Here is a 21,332-nt window from a genome sequence, read left to right on the forward strand (position 1 = left end):
ATTTATTTTCATGTTAAAAAGGACAAAAGCAAAAACCGTTTTGAGAAGTAATATGACATTATTTCGCTTCAATTTTATTTGCGTGGTTCATACTTATTAAGAAGTGCTTGATAAGATTGATAATAATTAATTTCTTTCTAAAAAGTATCTAAATCTTGGAAACAGGTACAGACGTATTTGTGGAGTTTGATTAAATTAATTGCAGTTGACGCTGAAAGGTGTATATACGGCGTATTATTTAACGGTTTTTTTGTTCTGAATTATGGCACCAACGTAATAAAATTTGAGTGTGAAATATTCTTTACATATTACCACGTATATATTTATAATCAGAGCGGTGACATTAGTTCTGAAAAACGCGACCGATTTTAGTGTAAATTTTTCCCTGTTTACGTACACATTTCACGAGATATCTCCAAAACTACGTAGGTTGCCAATTTGGGGTTTTCGGTTGCCTATTCTATATCAAATTGGCTTTTATTTTGTATTACTATTACTTGCTAATTCATTCTACACTGACAGGAAACAGCTAATAAACCTAAAAGCTTTTTCGGCGCGCTAGAAACATATGGGAAACATAGGAAATGTCATGCCCCTGTTTATAATAATATCAGTTTAATATTAACAAATGTCGTAACAAACAATAATATTAACATTTGCACAAGTGAGATTTTTAAACATGTGTTATTGTATACTATTCCAATGAAAATAAAAACGGGAAATCTTTCTCCTGAACTTATTTATAGTATAGATGACTATTCTTAAGTCCTTTCACATTATCAACTTTTTTGTATTGGATCCTGTCTTGGCTGTTTTCTCCAGTCCTAATTGTGTTCCAAAATTAACAAACAGTCGTGATAAGAGCCTACAAAAAGAAAAGTCGAATTTGTAGAAGCACTCGAGAATAGTCAGTCATGTGCTAAAAAAAATGTTCAGGATAAATATTTCCCCTGTTCATTTTTTCCACTGAGAAAAAACAGAGGGTGCGATTAACATTTTTTCGTCATAACTTTAACACTTTTAGGTATAAAATAGTAGGTGAGATTGTTAAGAATCTCACCTAAATATATCAACATTTTTAATGTTAATTTTACTCCTTTTAAGGGTAAAATTAACATGAAAAAGGTTAACTTTAACCCCCAATACACCTAAAAAGGGTAATATTTACACCGATTTCGGATCAATACTGCAGGGTAAAATTAACATTTCCGGCATGTTATTTTAATTTTTTCGGATTTCTCTCAGTCAGTGTCATAGAAGTAACACCATTATCTATCCTGTATTTTGCATTATAAAGGAATGGGGTATCCAATTCAAAGCTATTAATATATGTTCCAGGTTTGATCGCTTGATGGTTATTTAGAATAAAAAACTTTTTGTAGCTGAGATAAAAAAGGCACGTCCTTGGCGTTCCAACATACAGCGCTGCCCACGTACAGTACCTGTTCATAATGCTTTATCTTATGCATTTTTTTTTTAAATTTGTTTGAATTTTTAGTTTCCTGGGTTAACAACAATAAACTCCAAGACGTCCAAGACGCATGATATTATAGATGATATAACTCGACCAAGTTTCCTCTGTGTGTAGGTATATGGTGTGAAGTTAATATTGTTCCTGTTATGCACCCTGCAGATGCCATGGTACAGTGAGTTAATGCAATGTGGAGAGGATGCGACACTTTAGTAGTTTGGTGGAATGACACAAAACTTGCCTTCCCATCTGGCAATTTGGTGTCTAGATAAAGAACCCCAAGCCAAAGTCCCAAGTGCTGAGAAAAGCTCAGAAAGTGTGGTGGTCTTTTGGACGGGAATAATACACTAGCCAGGGATATATCATGGGTAACTTTTGTTATTCATAATACACAATACATCCTAACGCTTTTGTGGCAATTTTTCTTCATAGTCTTTCTAATCGTGATTCTAACTACTCTAGACAGCTGGAACATTCGAGCTGCACCTGCAGCGACTCTCCTCTGCATCAGGATTCACCAGAAAAGTCACCCCGTGGTACAACTAAGCGACTCAGTAGCGTATGAGGAAGGCAGATTGGTTGTGAAAGGCGTAGTGAGAGTGTTATGCCGCGGTTTTACTTTCGTAAATCATTTTTATGGGTGAAAGTTGTACGGCGGAGCTTGGTTTTTTACGACACTCTCGAGGATACCGCATGGGAATTGTCACACGGACTTTTTATTGCCTTCACTGATGTGCCCGGCAAGATTCGCCTTAACATATCGCAACATCATCACTTAGAAAAGTGACTTGCATTCCCCATCCCATAGAAGAGATCCCAGTATAGAGGGAGAAGTATAAATAAAATATAATGCGTCAAAATGGTCAACACACTTTTCGCCTTTGTCCTCGCACCACCAGATGGAAGTTTCTTCTGACTCATTCTCTTCCGGCTTTTCCGCAGAGTTTAATTAGGTTCTTGATTTTTTCTTCTCTTAAAAGCTTTAAGTTTCCACTTCTTTACAAAAATTAAATGCTATATTCATCACTTGAGAGAGATCTCTGACGTCTTCCTGTAATCTAATCATTTGAATTTTAATTAGGATAATTTCTTCAATTTAGTACCATTAAATCAGAAGTCAACATATGAAACAATTCACCATAAGAATCCTCTCGTCATTTCCTATTGCGGTTTTATAAAGTAAAACTTACTTGAATTAATTAATTGGTCTCTATATAACAAAATCTTTCCGCATCTGAGTTTATATAAATAAAGTAAAGCTTTTTCTCGGAATTTCAAGCACATTCTTCTTGATCCTGTTGGAATGGATTTTTTTGCATAGTAGCATTAATTTCAGAAATTTCATTGGAACAACTTTACTTTTTTTCTAATACAAGCCTAATATTACGAGTATGTTTATACGGTTCTTGCAAATCTTTCCGAAACATTTCCATTTCCTTCTTGTCTCGGTGTTAATCAAAAAAGTCTTTCCGTTATATTGCTCATTTACACCAATTCAATTTCCTCTGCATATTTCCACGACAATCCCCCCAGTAAGAAAAATATATGTTGAAAGAGGCAAAATAGAAGGATTCAACATCCTCTTTCCGTTGTTAAATAATCTCATAGAACCAGGAAAAGTCCTCTAACATTATTGCAATTCATTTTAAACCACGATGTATATTTCCTCTTTTAAAGATCCTTCAGTTGGAGGTTTCACAGTGTAATTCTGCTGAAATATTAACTTGGAAAAAAATGGTTCAAATCGCAGATAAATAAATAATGCGATGAAGGAATTAAATTTTCAGCCTAAATTCCATCTTTTGCCTTTCTTTGTGTTTCGGAGACATCTATGTCAAAGTTTGAGGAGGAGGAGGAGGAGGTTTTACGTTAGGAAAAAAAGGGAATTACAGGAAATGCGAGAGAAAAATTCTGTATGGGATGGTTTTTGTGCATGAGTATGAGGATTATCATGAAAATGAGAAAGGCATCATGCTCACACATTCTTCTGCATTATAAAAAATGAATTTTGAATTAAATCTTAATGGAGTTTCATTCGTGGCGCGAGGGCGAGAGGTTAATCCTTTCACCACCCCAATCACGCACGTTGTTTCTTACACCAATCCACTCTAACTCTTCTCCACAATCTCTCCCACCTAAGAGTATCCGCTCCTTTAGAGATATCCTACGCATGCTCCAGTAAAGGGGGAAAATTCCATGAAGTGGAAAATATCTCAAACCCTTCATGTGAGGGGAAAAACTGTTGCGCTTCACTGTTTGTAGAATTTTCCCTCTTCCCTTGTATGTTCCTTTCTTTTGCTGGGGGTTACATTGAGAGGAAGAAAATTGCATCCTCTCATGCGGGACAATGATGGTGAAAAATTAGGCCACTCGTAAATTTATTTTCTTCTCTACTTTTGTCACACAATATATACTATAAGAAAAATCCCTTTGTTGTCTCCCAGTTCCAATAACAAAGCATTCCCATTCACGTCAATTTTTACTCATTCCCATTAATTTCATGAAATTATTTCACGAGATGCTGAGAAATTCGATTAAATGTTTATCTGTTCAAACTCGTTTTTGTGAAATATAGGAAAAGCTGCTATGCATTCTTTTAACTTCTAAATTAAAAAAATAAAATAAATATATAACTAATTATATATATATATCGTTGGATGCGTCTACCTCTGTCGTATCTGCATTTCTTTTGTGTCAGCATTTTACGCAAGAAGGGACATCTGTATTGTAGTTTGCACCGAATGCAGATACAAAACAAATGCAGATACGACAAAGGTAGACGCAACCGACGATATATCGACCACTCAGAATATAATCCGACTAACTCGATTTTTTGCAAAATTCGTTTTTTTCGCTTTTCGGGTACTCCGTGACACCCTCTACCTTCCCTGTGAATATTATACCGAAAAGTTAATTATTCCCAAAGTTATATCGGTTCCGATACTTAAAAATCCTATGATCAGCATGTAAAATCTCAGCTTTAAATGACTCTCCTGTAAAGTTGGCCATTCGCGAGTTAGTCGTATTATATTCTGAGTGGTCGATATACAGTGTCGGCCAATAAAATAGAATCACTCCTTAAAACTTGAGTTTTTTAATTTTGATAATTTTTTTCTAGTATGTTTAAAAAATTTTAATTTAGCAATTTTAAAGTAATTGCCTTACGTCGAAAAAGTACAGTACTGGCCGCAAAATTATTTTATTAATTATCTTAATAAAATAAGATTGAAATTTCCAATAAGTACCAACTCTGATATGAAGCTTATCATGAAAGAGTCCTATTTTATGATTAGTTCAATATTTTTTCGAAGTAAAATGCTGCATATGGCTCCTCTCGGACAAAATTTTTGAATCTATGGCATTCAAGAACAGCTATCATTTTTCTATGTTTCAAGGATTTTAAATCTGTGTTTTTATGTTCGTCCTTCAATGTGATACAAATGATTGAAATCTATTTATAACTTAGGCAGGACTTTTCGTAGGACCTTTTCAACTTTATTTGTCCCATAGAATACATTGCGATGAAATGCTAGATTGATTTTACCACATTGAACAATTTGAAAATCCTGAATTGTTGTTTTCTTAATACGATTGACCTGTGTAAGCGGTGGCAGCCAAAATTTCGAGTCTTATGTTTACGTAAACATTATATTGTGTTATGGATTATTGATTTTCGTAATTTACTGTGGTCAGCTATGACTTTTACGATCATTACATGCTTTCGTAACCCTTAAAAACTCTAATAGAGCCTTTAACAAGAAAGTTATACATTTTCTCCAATTTCTCATACTTTCATTTATCCAAACTTGGAAAATTAATTATCAAGACATTAAATAATTACTGACATTACACTAAAATTTTGTTATTTTTGAAATACTCGAAATGATAATGACTCGAAATGAGTTTATGACTATAAATGAAAGTGATTCTATTTTTTTTTGTCCCAGCAGAACATCACTTTTTTGACACATTCTGAGTAAAAATACAGACCTTTTGCGGACAGTACTGTATTTTTTCTACGTAAGGCAATTACTGTAACATTTCTAAATTAAATTTTTTTTAAATACACTTGAAAAAAGGTACCAAAAGTGAAAAAACTCAAGTTTTAAGGAGTGATTCTATTTTAGTGGCCGCCACTGTATATATATTATATATAATATATATAAAATATTTTTTTCTAATCTATTTTTTGTGTGGAAATTTGTTATTGCTCCTGAGCTTTTTGAAAGTTTAATATAAACGATAAGTAAATAATGAGTTATCTATCACATAATAGGATTAATGGTCTCTAGAGAAATGTATGTCCATATTGAAACACATTCCCTACGCTTTTGTAGGAAAAACTTTTCAAAATGGACATAAATTTCTCTTATGTGTAGAGTCCTTAAAAGAAAACCATAAAAAAGAAAAGTTTTTGAAAAAGAAACAGTTGTATTTAAAAACAAAGAAATGCATATTTTAAGATCATTATTTTCTGCATCTTACTGCTCGAACTCAAGCAATTTCCGGTCTTCAATGACCACTAATAAAGAAAAACCAGACGTTATTTTTCCTTTTTTTCTTTTCTACGTAATAAAACATTTATTTAATTGAAACCATAAGCATATCGTTGGTTACGTTCCATATTACAGTTGACTTAAAATTATATTATTCCGATAGATATATTATTGTAGCTATATCAATGTATCACCACAGCTCAAAGTAGCCCACCTCCCCTATCTGCGATTTTCAGAGATTCTTTTGAAAAAAAAAATAACTGGATAGTTGATACGATTATTCATTGTAGATTCATCTACGATCAAAAAACAAAAATATTTTTGTTTAGCGGATGAGTAAAGCTCGTACTTGAATTTACAACTTAAGTTAAATTAAAATATTTGAATTTTTGAATTAGAATGTTATACAAAATTAAAATTTTTCGGTTTAGGGTAAATGTACCAAATTTCGAAATAATTGCATGCAAGCGCTAAAGTCTCAAGTTTTAAATGTAATATTTTTACAAATTGATTTTTTTGTTAACTATTTTTAAGAAGTGTTGCTTGGATATTTCGGCTACCTCGATTCTCATATTTCCTTGTTCTTCTGGTATTCTTATAAAGTATTTTTCACGTAATCTCATTCGACGAAACGATATTTTTTTTGTTTTTTTTTTGCATTAGTGTATGACAAAACTAAAAACTCGTGGAAATTTAAGGAACAAAAGAAATGGCCGAAATTGCAAGTTTGCCGAAATTTGGTGCAGTTCCCTTATTTCATATCACGATTTTTCTTGTAAAATAAGTTGTGATTAATTTATTAAAAAAAATTCTTTGTTAAAGCACTGAATAATCCTGTCTAGAAGTTGTAGGTAGAATTTCAAAAATTGAATTTTCGGAAAAAAATGAATAAAGTTGTTTCTTTCTAAAGTACTAGTCAAGCAGTAAATTTCTACGGACTCTATCTCTCAGAGTTTTATTTCGAATAAGTTGAAACTTGAAGAAATATTAAGAAGCAGTGAATTTCCCATGACTCAACACAAACAAGAACATTTGTTTATTATAAAAAGTTTTTTTGTCTTTTAATTAGTCACAAAAAATGCTTTTTGGGTCATTGTTGATCCACTAGTTTTTTTTAAAGGTTTAATTGGTTTATTACAAAAATCGGGGTATTCTTCTATGAGCCAAGTGATAAATTTGATAAATTTGTTAAATTTATCACTTACGTTAGCTTAAATTGTTTAGAATAGCGTTAATTTAGAAGATTCAAGGTGTTTAATTTCATTGGGCTTGGGACTGCAAATCTTAATATTATTAAATATTATAAATTTGCATATAATTTTTATTTTAGTCATAAGTTTCTTATAATGAACTTATATAGAAATTTAAAATGATCTGTAATATCAGAACTTTGAGGAATATTTTAAATAATAACGTAATTTTGATTTATTAAAATAAAAAAGGAAATTCTTGATTTAAATAAATGTAAAAAGAATTATAAAAATTGCTTTAGTGACTGCAATTAAATAATATTAAACTTTTACTGATTTTTGCTACCCTGAGAGCATTCAACGAATATTGCAGATTTTTTCCAAGCTGTCTTTCCATTTATCATTGGAGAAATGGCTTTTTAGTTGTAAAAGCATTTGAATCATTTGAATGGAATACGCATCCTTTTCGCTAATCTTAGTCTTTTTATTTGTGAAAACGACTGATATGCACATTTTCCTATTTTTTTGTCGTTGTTTTTTTATTTTCTGACTTTTTATGTCCATTTTTTGTGGTGGGTGACTATTTCATTCATGTATAGTCCACAAAGCATCTCTATCATGCAAAGCTGATCTCTGGCAGCTCTGGTAGCATTTGATGCACCATCATCATTATTTCGAACCACAGAAAGAGCAGAAATGACATCACGAGAAAGCACAGGAGGGTTTTTATATCCTGTATAACATATATGATTCATGCATTAGGCTAAAGAAAAAAACCATAAAACAGTATACTCAAAGGTAAAAATGATTAGATAGAGGAGTTTGATGAGAAATTTTTCGAAAATGGTAATGGACAAATTGCGAATTTTTCAATTAAATGTTGTTTTTTTTGTTTTTATTTTCGACTCTTATCCGTTTTATTGTTTCTAGTTGAAAAACAATTTCTCCTCGCTGGCGCTGGAAGGAAAGAGACAGAGGTTCCCCCTTCCTGACACATTCCTGGAATTGAGTACTTCCAGTGAGATATATTTTAGTAGGAAAGTATTCAAAAGTGCCGTCAGTACCTCAACGACTATCGGGAAGCTTTGACCCATTTTCCACGCTCTTTCACGAGGACTTTTCGTTGGGAGACGTACTTTTGCCCAATTCTTGAAGAATAGTCCGAATGTGAGAACTCTTGAAGTGAATTGAATTGTGACACAAGAGCAAAACGAAAAAATGGAAAAAAGCTAAAATAAAACTCTGTGAATGAAAAAATATCAGAGAGCTGAAGTACAATTTTCTTTGCTATTTTTCCTACTTGATGTTTCTCGAGGAGTTATTGGAGTGTAACGCAAAGTCTCTCGCTATCAACCGTGATTTCTTTAGGGGGTGATGATAGAAAATTCAACCAAGTGCAATTGAATCGATCAAGATACTGTGTGAATATCTATACTAAGAAATTGATCGATTGCTTCAGTTATTTTGTGCAATAGTTGGCTCGTCTTCATCATAGACTTTTGCACCAGAAAATTCAAAAATTTGCAATTTCCATCATTTTCAACACGCCACATCTAGAAAGTGTTCTCACACAGGGCTTCCGGCATAACAATTTTGCTTGAAGGAGAAACTCCTGCATTCTCATTGCAAAATATCGATTTCACCTTTGCGCGCTTTTTCTCCATTATTTGGACTTGGATGGATATAACAGTGAAATGTAATGAAATGGGTGCAAATGTCAGGATAGCACCTCCAGTGTTGCTATCTTAACTAGTGTTTCTCCACACAGACATTTATTTTGTATTTCATCCAGTATCTTTCTCAGAGTGAATATCAGATGAGAAGAAAAAAGCATAAAGTACAGAATTTACAGAACATTTTCGACGAACAGGTTATAGTTTGCAAGAAAAGTATCAACCACTTTGTGCTCTTGAATATTCTAACAGTATCACAACCCACTCATATAACATTTTAGTAAGAGACATATTTTCCTTGGAAGAAACCCCACCTTTCTATGTGTGTTTTGTGTGTTTTGTGACGAAGTAAAGAGAGAACGAAGTAGAGCATAAAAAGGTAAACTAACCCCCTGAAATGCAAATAAAGTGAATTAAAGTGCTTGTGAAAAGGGATATAGGATTTCCTAGCGAATGGGAGCAAGTAGAAAATCCTATTGAAAGCTTAAAGTTTTTTTCAAGAATATCTTCAGTGTGATATTGGATAAAAAGAGGTGAAACTGGTGAAAGAGTAATGTGATCCCATCATTTGACCTCCATATACACAAGCACAACCCCAAAGCAGCTGCTCAGACGACGAGGAATCTCATCCCAACCCCCATCGACAGACGACACGACAGCGCGTCAATTGAGTGAGGAAGCAACGAGGGAGAAATGATGAGGCTTCTGTGGAGTATCATCACGACATTTTTCACATTCTCCACACTATGGCAAGGTGAGAGATCAACATTCAAATTGATTTCCATCCCAATTCATTTGACTTTATCCCATCACTCAGGGCTAAATAGGTTTGAAAAGTGGAGAGGAAATGTTACACAAAATTGCCACATTTTTCATTCCTTCATTTCCTTCCTTACCTCCAAATCGATTAATTTCCATTAAATTTGTTTTCGCAAGTCGTCTTTTGTTGGACCTTTTTGGCACAAATGGCGAAAATAGAGCGTATTATTCTAAAAACGTGCACAACCACAATCGCATTCTCATTGCACCAGGCGTCTCCATGAAGCATCATGAGATGAACTGAATAAAAAAGTGTATGAAAATTGTGAACAGAATATGGATAAAAAATGTTTTTTTTTGAATGATGGAAGGAAAAAATATTTAGGCTATATTTCCATGTACTATCAAATTAATGCAATTTGTCGTCCTGATGAACGATTTACAGCATTTCAGCGTGTCACATAATTTCATTACAATGCACCAACTCTTGCATTATTTAGAGCTCTTACCCGCTCACCTCAAATGGTATTCTGGATGTTCATGTGGAAAAAATAACACTCTTTTTCCCATACATTTAACATAAATTTCATCAAATGGCATGGAAATGGAGATGTTTGTGGCTGATCTCTGAATAGTAGAGCAAAAAAGTTCCAAATCGATAAATTGATGTAATTTACCATTAATTGTGTACAACATTTCAATCTCTCACTTTCTGCGTATCCCCCTCTATACTCTCATTACCCCAATACTACCATTCATGAGGTCTGGGATTTGACCAAATGGAAGTTTCACCTCATCACAGGGGTTGGGTTGGGAGTTCATCTCTGACTCATAGTCATTGGTAGCGTGGAAGTAGTCCATGGGAACTGTATAGAAGTTGGGAGGAAGGTGAGGATGAGAAGAATGGTGGGTCATGAGAGATTGAGAAACGAGAAGATTGTATTCTTGCTTGTGAACATTATTTGGGTCATTGTGTATCCGAATAATGGTGTTCAGTCGACAATAATTGGAAGAAAATTGGGGGTGTGAGCTTTAAGCACAGTTTAGTCACTCCACCGTGAAACTTTTTTTTCCTCTCTTCGGCAACCTCCTTGTGCTCTGGCATTGTGGTGGGTGATGTGGAAAAAAACGGGCTGACTAGGAAGAGGGTAGGTATAGCAACAATAGAGTAGAAGAGAGATTGAAATTATTCTCATCATTTAAAATCCTTTAGCCATAATACTCAATGGAGCAGTTTTCCCTCAACTTGTATTCCCCATTCTTCCTCACTGTTGAGCAAGTTGTGAAAAGTTTTTCTCACCAACTTACGAGCATTAGAATCGATCATGGGATAGTAAGGATAAGATTCACTGGCAAGAGGAGAAATTGAAAAAGTAAAGAAGTCTTAGGGAATTGTTTCCTGAAATATTATCCTAAAGATATTCTATAAGAGATATCTTATGCTTATAGTCAAATTTCACAGCTCAAGAACAGTATCCTAGTCATTAAGTCTGGCTTATAGAATAAAACCAGTGATAAGCCCAGATAAGCTTATTCGTTAGAGGGATCTTTTATAACAGACAACCTCAGTGAACTTGTATCTCTTACGGCATGGGTATAATATTGATCCAAACTTTAATATATAAATATAATTGAAAATGTGTAGGGATAGATTTAATTAAGCTGTAACATACCAATAATTTTACGATTTTCTTTAATTTCGATTCCTTGACATTAAAACCACTGCCTAGAAGCCAGGATGTGGAAAAACCGGAGTATTTGTGATCTAGTTTTGGAGAAAAGGGTGATTAAGCGGTAGAAGGATAATCCTTCGAAGTCTGTGAGGGGTTTGGCTAAAACCAGAAGAAGTGTTCTCCTAGCCTTGCGGACAAATTCAAACACAGAAATAGACTGGGGTTCTATAAAACCCAATCAGCCCCTATTGTACGGACGTACAAAGTCCGACGGCCAAAATACAAGCTCGAAGGTTTAACGATATTTAGGTGATTAGGGGAAAGCACGCAACTTTTTAAAGACTAAAGCTTTGGACAATTCAATTTTTTTTCTTCATGTTCCTTATAGATTTCAGCAATAGCTTTTTTATGAAAATTTGAGGCATTAGCTATTAAAATTTAATATTATAATGGGCTAAAATTCATTTATAATACATTAAAAAAAATGAATTGTTCGAAGCATAAATCGTCCGAAGGTAACGCATTTTTCCCTAGAAGTTTCGAAGGGTGCATCTCGATATATTGAAACACACGTGAAAGGTGACTATAAACAATTACCAAGACTGCACACCACAAAGTCTCGAACTGGATGTGATAAAAGGACAGATTCAAAACTATGATAAGCTTCCAAAAAAAATCATGGTTAATATCTCGATCTGCTCCACATGTGGACGTCACATCAAGGCTTTTCCATGCAGAGGACCATGAAAACTCGTCTATTCACATCACCGAGTGCCTCTAAAAATGAGTGTTGTCTCTGTACAGTAGTCATATGACATACCCCCGATCATCTGGTCAGATTTGGCATCATGTCATTATTCAAATGCAACCAAAGAATGGTATACGAGGAAAATAATGCCTGTTACGTAACCAAGAGATTAACTTACCAAACACTCCTAATATTCGTCTCATTGAGATATATTGGGCTATTATTAAAAAGGACCTGAAGAAGAAGGTCAAACCAGTCCAGAACATCGAGGATTTCAAGGAAAAGTTTAATAAAATGGTCAAGGACCGCGGTGATGATCTTGTGTAGACTTTAACCCTTTAACGATGAGATAGTTTTCGCTGACCGAAAATCAGCAATAAAAATTAAATCGGTAAACAAAACTTGTGAAATGTCTTACATCTAACCTTCGAAAAGCCAACAGTATTTCTTGCCTCTACGAACGATAGGGACAAAAATGACCAAAAAATTTAAGTAATTTTTCTGACGATACCAATGACTGATAAGTTTCACTCTAATGAAAAATATTATGTTTGAGTATTGTTATTTCTTGCTCTAAAACGGTTTTGCTTAAAAAATTGGAAGTATAAAAAATAATTAAAATCAATTTTCAATATGACAATTTAAAAATTCGTCATTTTTTAGCTTAAAAATTTACTATTATAGCAAATATCTGGAGACTTGCGAAAAATATCCTAGATTCCTTTAACTTTCTACTTTGCAATTACTTCAAACATAAGAAAAAAATAACTTTAGATAGTCAGGAAAATTTATTTTCTTTATAGGACACCGGTGTTCCAATCATCCTTAAAGGGTTAATGGGGGGATTCGAGAAAAAACCGCGAAATTTTGTTAATCAACAGCTTGAATAAAAAAAACACTGTATCTATGTAATATATACAATGAAGTATACTGCTGTAAAATATATTTTTCTTCTTAAGGCCTCTACACATTGGGAACAATTTTCATCAAAAATTGCATTTTTGACAGAATTTTGACGTTTCTGTCTACAGCACTGCAGCCAATTTCCTTCAAAAAAGCAATTTTTGACGAAAATTGTTCTCAATGTGTAGACACCTTTAGATGTGATTTTTACATAATCGCACCTATTTTTTAATACTACGCAGTTTTTATTAATGAAACATTTTCCTTGGGAAAAATTTTATCCTACACACGGTTTTTTGAATAACTGAGATCACCAAGGACTTAACTTGTAGTTCTTAAAAAAATGGAATTATATTTATTTTGTGTATCTTTTGATAACTTTCAGTAACTTAAGTTTGGTATCGATTAGACATTTCATAATATTTCGAAGTCCTTTTTTAAGACTAATTCAAAAAAAGAAGAAAATTACTAAAGCTGTTAAAATTTGAAAAAAAATAATTTTTTTTATTTTTTTTTTCAAAAAGTTGCCTTTTTTGAAAAAAATGCACTGAGAAAACGTTACTCTTTGCAAATATTTTATTCTTAAGGGGTTATGTGGGTCAAACAGATCGAAAAAACGTCATATTTTTTTCTGATTTATTTTTTCAACAATAAACAAATTATTTAATTCAATTTCTTTTACTCTATTTCCTGATATTTTTTTAATTTTAAAAATTTAATATTGGGGCCTGATTTTTCGAGACCTGATTGAAAAATAAATACGGTGGGACAAGATTACTCAGATAAAATTAATCTGAAATAAAAAAAAAAATTAATTTTGGATTTTTAGAAGACTTTTTATTCAAAAAATTACCTTTCGTTGTATTTTACAACATGTTTCGCCTTATAAAATAAGTTATGATTAAGGCAAAAGAACTATCGTTGAAGTACAGTCATCAGTTGACAAGAAAATATTTAGTTTGTGACGTCAGGTAAGTGTTTTCAAACAAATCTCTGAAAATCAGGTCTCAACGTTTGAACTTTTAATATTTTTAGATAAAAATTTCACAAAATATGCTTGAGATGTTGTACATTCTCAAATGCTTAAATTAAATAAATAATTTTTTATGTTAAAAAAATGTAAGGAAAATAAGCTGTTATGTTTAATGATGAATGTTAAAATGCGTTGCAGTTTAATTTCGAATTGATTTGACTTTGCTTGGTGTCACCATAGACTGCATAAGCTGTGACATGTATAAAATCCCAGTTCAATTTATATTCTCTAGAAATTGAGTGATAAAGAGTAGAAAAAATAACAAGAGAGTTTGAGTTACAGAAAGATCAATAACTCTTATGGGATTCTACTTTTTACAGACTTTTTCACTTCAATGGCTCTGTGCAGTGGATGTTAGTGAAATTGTCACAAATAATTGCTTCACTGTGCAAATAAGCCACTTATACACCACAGTGTAGTGTATAAATTTTCAATTACCCCAATTTTGTAGTGGCTGAAGCTTTTTGCCCAGTACTCAAGCCACAAGCTTTCTCAGTTTGTCCCAAGTCAGCGTTCCAGAAATAAGTTTCAATTATTTCTTTTGGGGGTAAGCACAAACGACACAATAAGAATGAACAATTCCAATTCTCTGCTCCGTGTGTCTTTTTCTGTCTCCTTTCATTCTCGTTCGTGTGCTATTTTATTCCACCCCCAAAAAACCCATTCCTCTCAACGTTTTTTTTTTATTGTGCCATCAACATTAAGCTTTCCTGTGGGAGTGAGAGAAAATGTGGTTGAGCACCCAGGAAAACATTCAGCCGAGAAGAAATTCTTTTGTCATCTCCACGTTTCTCTTAATGTGGTGCAGCAAAACCATTTGAAAATTGCAGACCGTGTCATTTGTGCAACGACCGCCACCCACAGAATATTCTCTGATTCTCAGTCAACCAAGGGGCTCCTTACGGATGAGAAAGCCAAGTATTGTGCAAGAATAGGATTTTTTTCTCTGTCAACATACTAAGTATTAATAATTCACTGGAGAAGACACTCGTGACTACTTTCAGATTTCGACAGAATGTAGGATATTATTTTAGGATTCCTAACTTAAGAATAATTGTAAAATAAACTTTCTTTTGGCAATACTTATTTCTAGCTTGAAAGGATAATCGGTATGATTCTGCTTGAAAGTTACTTTTCTTTGCCATTTGCATAAAATAACTTATTATCCTTCATCCTCTTTCAAAGTCAGGACAATCCGCGAACTATTCTTAGCATTTTACATTGTGCTGCTTGAATGTGTGCCAAAATGAAAAAAAAAATGACAATTTTTGCATCAAATGCATTGTGCTATATAGGAAAAATTATAAATTGGGTTCCTTACTCTCTGAAATAATCCTGTGAAATGCTTCCGTATGCGATTCTTGGGAGGAAGACAAGAAAATAGAAGGGAATATAAAATCAGTTTATGCATTTGATCCATTTGCCAATACTATTTACATATTTTCTCCAATATTTTCGTTTGGTGGAGTTCAATGAAAGGAAATGCCGGAAATGCTGAGTGCGATTGTGAATTGGGGAAAAGTGGGCTAAAATATAAATTTTCCACTTACCGAATTTCAATTTCTTTTCAAATATATATCTATCGTTCCATTCAATACTATTTTATCTCAAAATGATATTTTTTTCAAAAGAGCGATTTGATTTTGCGAAATTCGTTACGTTTATAATTACAGTAAGACTCATTGTTTCGTTTTATGAACATTTGACTTATTACAAAATTTGGTTTAGAGTAGTACCAGGATAAAGATAGAATATTATAAAAAGGAGCCAACTGTCGATCAATATATATTCACAGTTTTCTTTCAACTCTACATTTTTTCATATTTAAATTTTGAATGAGTTTGGGGAAAAAAGGTGAAATCCGCCAAGTTTTTACGCCAACACATTTTATGTTGAACGTTCTGGGCGAAAGTTTACCTTACTCAAACTGTTTTGTAGAACTTTCTTATCAAATGATCAAGAACTCTTAAAATATCTGGTTTTGATAGGGGAAAATACATACATAAGAGAAGAATTTTTTCTTAATATTGAATATTTGAGTCTTTTCAAAGTTTCAATTGCAATAATTTCAATGAATTTGTGTTTCATATTAGCAATCACGACTATGTTAGAAAATGATGCAAATTGTGTTTTGCCTCGTCGTGATAGGAATATTGATTAGTTATCTAAGTAAGTCCACTATCTCACTTTTCCAACAAATAGAACGATTTCATTACAAGGACTTTCCTTTAGAAATTATTCTATATAAAAAAATTGAAAGAGAGTGAGAAAATGAAATTGGGAAAAATTGGCAATGAGGAAAATAGTAGACGTGAACAGAAACATAATTTTAGATTGATTTTTTTTTGAGACCGCATTAGTGTTCCTTTTCAAAGATGTTTTATTAGATATTGTTAATATTCTGATACTAACGCCACGTTGGTAAAATGTTGTCTAAAATCAGTGTTTACATAGAAAATGTATCAGTAATTACATCGTAATTACTGAATAGTGATGCTGCTATTTATATGAACCATCGCCGATCAAGATCATCCTCACAGTATGTGTAAGTACATTTTTAAATCCAAAATCCGACCATACAGAGGTGCTATTCCAATGAAAAATGACAAGGGAAAATCATTCTCCTGAACATTTTTTCTCAAGATGTACAAGCTTTTATTTTTTCATTTTTTATTAACTCACTCAGTCAATGTACTAGAAATACTTGAGATAGAATGTTCATATTTTAGAATTAGTTTCTTACAGACTAATAGATGATTTTTTTGAAAAGAAAAATTCATCTACTTATCGGGGCGTGGGGCGCGGGGAGCCGCCCTCAAACACGCATAACGGTCAGCGAATTTAAATTCTGCATATTATTTCATTACAAACTCTATTGATTTAGATAGACTAACTATCTAAGAAAACAAATTGGAAATCAGAATTCATATAAGGAAAGAGGATGAGGGCCAATTTTAACAAATTCGACGGGATGTCGCATTTTCGGTCCATCATTTTGCGCAAAAATTTTGCATGACTTTCCGCGAAGCGAGCAAAGAACAACAAAATGTATTTTCATCTCTGTCGGATTTTTTTGCCACATAATTGAAGGACTAAAGTTACTAAAAATCCATTCCCGACAGCAATTCGGACAACAATTGCCCAGGAATAAATCATCTTAAATCACTCAATTAGCGTATGATGTATAATACCATGGTAAGGAATGGGTTAAAAACAACACAATATGGGGGAATGTAGGCATGGTTCGCATACAGTGAACCTTTAAACAATACGAATTTTCTTTTTGGATGCAAAGAGCTAGTTTTTCATTTCTTAGTCATAATATAGGTACAACCTCATAAGTCGAGATGAGAAATGGTAAACCAACTCTTTGCAAACAAAGAAAAAAATCGCATTGTTTGAAGGTTCAGTGTGTGCGAACCCTGACTACATTCCCCTAATGCTACAGTTCCGTTTAATAAAGAGTTATCTTATCGTCTTATTTTTTGATTATTTATTCGTACGTAAATTTACGAAAATGTTGATATCTTTTCTCATTTTTATGCCATTTAGAAAACAGACTATTAATTACGATTTTTGACATAGTTCTACTTGCCTTTCACAGTCTTCCAAAAAGACCTATGAAGGATGGTAATTTCACACAAAAAATCTAAAAATACGAGTTGTAGAAGGTAATGCCAAAATTTATCTCGGTAATATTATAGTACTATTATTTTCGTACGTTGGAGATTTATGTGCTACCGTTAAAATGATGTCCTAAAAAGCAATTTTCTAAGGATTTGTTTGTGACATCTCAAAAAAGGATTTTTTTATTTATTGATTATATCTTTTAAGAGGTTTTATTTTAATAACTGTTTATAATGTGACATTTGAGTATAGTTAAAATGCGTATAGGGTAAGGGCTCATAATTCTTACAGTCTGTTTATAAGCATCGATGTTCCAAGTTTAAAGTGCGATATTTTCAGTACTAATTGACTTTTTTTGTTACTCTCTTTTCAGAAGGGTTGTTTAGAAACTTGGCAAGCTAATTATCATCTTATTTTTTTTCTAAAATTAGTTTTAATACGTTTAAAAATGAACTGATATGTAGAGGTGAATTTGACTTGAATTTTGGACAACTTGGTTATTAATTTGGACTACTTGGCTGTAAATTTGGACAACTAATCCGCCTCAACAGGATGCCCATTGTTCTTCATTTTTTGAACCAATCTTACCAAGTCCTCTTCCTGTACATGTAAGGGAAACGTAGAATGTCACAAGAAGCCCGGAAATTTTGCATATCATTCATTAAAGCGCATTCCTTGACCTTTCCGGGAGCCTTTCAAGGTTTTTCTCACTACATCTCGTTCGTAGAGATGATGCTTAGTGATCACAAAAACTAAAACTTCACGAAATTTAGAGAGAAAAACACCTGTCCAAAATAAAAAGAATTACCTCACTGGTGGGTGTCTTAAAAAATTACCATTTTTCACACGAAAAATCTAATTCACAAGGCAAATCTCACTTCAGGTCAAATGTACAAATCACCACTAACGTGAATCAACACAATATTCAATGAATATTAAATAATATCACTCAAAAAAAGCAAAGAAATATTGTTAGTACTTCACCACAGCTAAATAAGACTGAAGTAGACACGAAGTTCTATCATACTCGTAAGCAATTGCTCACACTGAATTTTCAACAAAGCAATTTTAACTCAAATCATATCAAAATTTAACGTATTTAGTGTTAAAATCTTCCAAAAAGAACAAATATTTAGATAGAATTCATTATTCATCAAATATTGGATTAAAAATCAATAATTTTAATCAATTTATTTTTAGTGTCCAAAATAAGAAACTGGTCAAAATTATGAGCCCTTACCCTAATGAATTTTAAAACCATTTAGTATTTCCTATGATATAAGTGCATATCCTCAGTGCAAAATAGAAATTCAGGAGTTGAACCATCATCTTACACAAGATATCTTATTCTAAAAACATTTCATGAGAAATGTGCAAAATTTCAAAATGATTCCACTCAACCATCCAAAAAAGTTCTTCCTAAATACACATCAGACCATGAAGTGGCGGTCGTTCTGGGAATTGTTGGGATGGTTGTGTTTACAATGGGTGGTTGATGATGGAGTTTTGGGGTGGAATCACATGAATTTATCAAGTGCTGATTCTATTTCGACACATTCACCCTCCATAACACCCCTCATTCAGCTCCATTAACATATGTTGTAAACCCACTGCCATCCTCTGTATATGATTTGAAACAATAAACAATGAGAATTGCGTAATTAATCTTGTCGTTGGTGTTATTTAATGTGATGTTTTCAAAGTATAAGGGAATGTGACAGTCAAGGGTGATGGTATCCGAATAGCTACTTTGAACAATGCTAAAATTCATGTCTTTCTATTTATTCTTAAATGACTATTTAAACAAATAACGTGTTCTTGTTCAAACAAAACACGAAAAGCTATAATTGATCCTTTTTTGCTCTACATGTTCAACAATTTTGTTTACCTCTTCATATAAAGTAATTTTTTATATGCCAGAATTCTCAAAAAGGTATTACTAAAGTATATAGATAAAATTTCCATCGATTGAATAAATATGAAATTCATTTATATCATGCATACAGTCGAACTAATTTGAAATAACAGAGGTAATTGCGGATAAAATGAAGATGAATGTATCAGTATTTCAATCAGCAAAATCAGAGAGAATATTATTCAATGAGATTACCACAAATAATTAATGAAAAAAATACTGTACGTAGTTCTGAGTTAATTGAATGCATCAATGTGTGTACGATGGACCGCATCAATATTCAATTACCAGTGTTTTTTTCAAAATATATCCTCGTTTTATGTATCCAGATCCATGGCCATTCTCACTCACAATGTAATTATCAATTATACCAATGCGAACACCATAACGTGGATTGAGGATGAAAGCTTCCCACTTTGGGGGTTAATTTCTCTGGTAAACAATAGAGTTGAGTCGAATGAAAACAACACCAGGGGTGGATGATGAGACAAGATTAGGCGTTGCTTAGAAATCCCCCGAGAGTTTCAATTAAACACGAATTCCCGGTGTCTCTGATATAATTTTCACGTTTAAAAATGTACACGATTGGTAGGGGAAGTCTATTATTTTCCAACATGAGAAAGAGGGAATAACACGACAATCCCCAAAGTGTGGGAAAAGACAATTTGAGATTATGGTATCATCGTTTCTATACATTGTTCCCCAGTGCTTTAGGTACCATCAATGGCAAATAATGTTGATTGTCACCATAAATTGGCGGGAAATTCAGGCTAAAACATTAGACGCAATGGAGGCATTTTCCAAAATTGAGAAAAATATTTTTCGATATTTGTCGAAATTTCTGCCTTTATAATGAATGAAGGACAAGTGAGACAATTAATTTTTTTTTTAAATAGCCTCTGGTATTTGGTGTACAACCCATCAAAAGCAGTAGTAGCTTTTTAATATGTCATGAATTTAATATTAATCAATTTACGGATCTCGCCAAACATTTATTTTATCATTTTTAATGGTCATCTTTGATTTTTGTTCAAAATAAATAAATTATTACATTTTTTAAACATGAGCCATTGTGAAGTAATTTGTATGTAGTTTATTTTGGTGGGAAAGGACGAATTCGACCGCTTTGAATAAGAATCGAATTACTCGCAGTATCCAAAAGTATCCAGAAGTATCCAAAAAGCGCATAAAACGATTTTTGTAAAAAAAAAGAGTTGTTAGACTTATGGCGTCTACACACTAGAGAAATTTATGTCCATATTGAAGAGTTTTTCCTGTTCAAGCGTAGGGAATTCACTTCAATATGGACATAAATTTTTCTAGTGTGTAGAGGCCAATATACTCTGAGTGAGTGGTCGAATTGAAATGTTATTAATGACATCTTTAATGCAAGTTAAATGAAGAGAAATAGTCACTTTTATCTGAATTTACTATGTACGACTCGAGGAAGGAGGAAATTTTCCTCCGCAACGTATTGAAAAAGTAAAGAAGAGTAATACGAGCTTCAAAACCAAGAGTCATCTTCAGTATTCTTATGCCTTAGGCAAATTTTAAGTTTAACCCGAGAGACGGCTTAGTAAAAAAACTGATGAGAACGTAGTCAAATCAAGTCTCTTTATCTCTTCAACTGACGCGCAAGCTTCCATAGCTGATTCCTTTGTTTTGGAACTTTTTCGACCAATAAACCTGATGATGAATAAACCTCTTCACTTCCGGCCCAATTTCACACTTTTCACGGTAATTTTCTAACCACTCGGTAAGAAAAACTACTTTTTTCATTACGAAAAATGAATAATTTTATTTTATTACCTACCTTTTGAATTTTCTTAAATCGCTTTGAGTAC

The 21,332-nt window shown here is 32.9% G+C and overlaps 1 protein-coding gene across 1 annotated transcript in view; it reads left to right on the top strand.

Annotated features, from left to right (window-relative positions):
* Positions 1 to 7,595: 7,595 nt before the first annotated feature.
* Positions 7,596 to 21,332, top strand: part of LOC129803700 (uncharacterized) — a 60,392-nt gene continuing 46,655 nt past the window's right edge. The window contains exon 1 of the mRNA XM_055850457.1: positions 7,596 to 9,584. Coding sequence (XP_055706432.1) covers positions 9,524 to 9,584 — 61 coding nt within the window. The 5' untranslated portion in view covers positions 7,596 to 9,523. The remainder of the gene's footprint in view (positions 9,585 to 21,332) is intronic.

Source organism: Phlebotomus papatasi, chromosome 1 (genome assembly GCF_024763615.1).
Source record: "Phlebotomus papatasi isolate M1 chromosome 1, Ppap_2.1, whole genome shotgun sequence".
Classification (NCBI taxonomy): Eukaryota; Metazoa; Arthropoda; class Insecta; order Diptera; family Psychodidae; genus Phlebotomus; species Phlebotomus papatasi.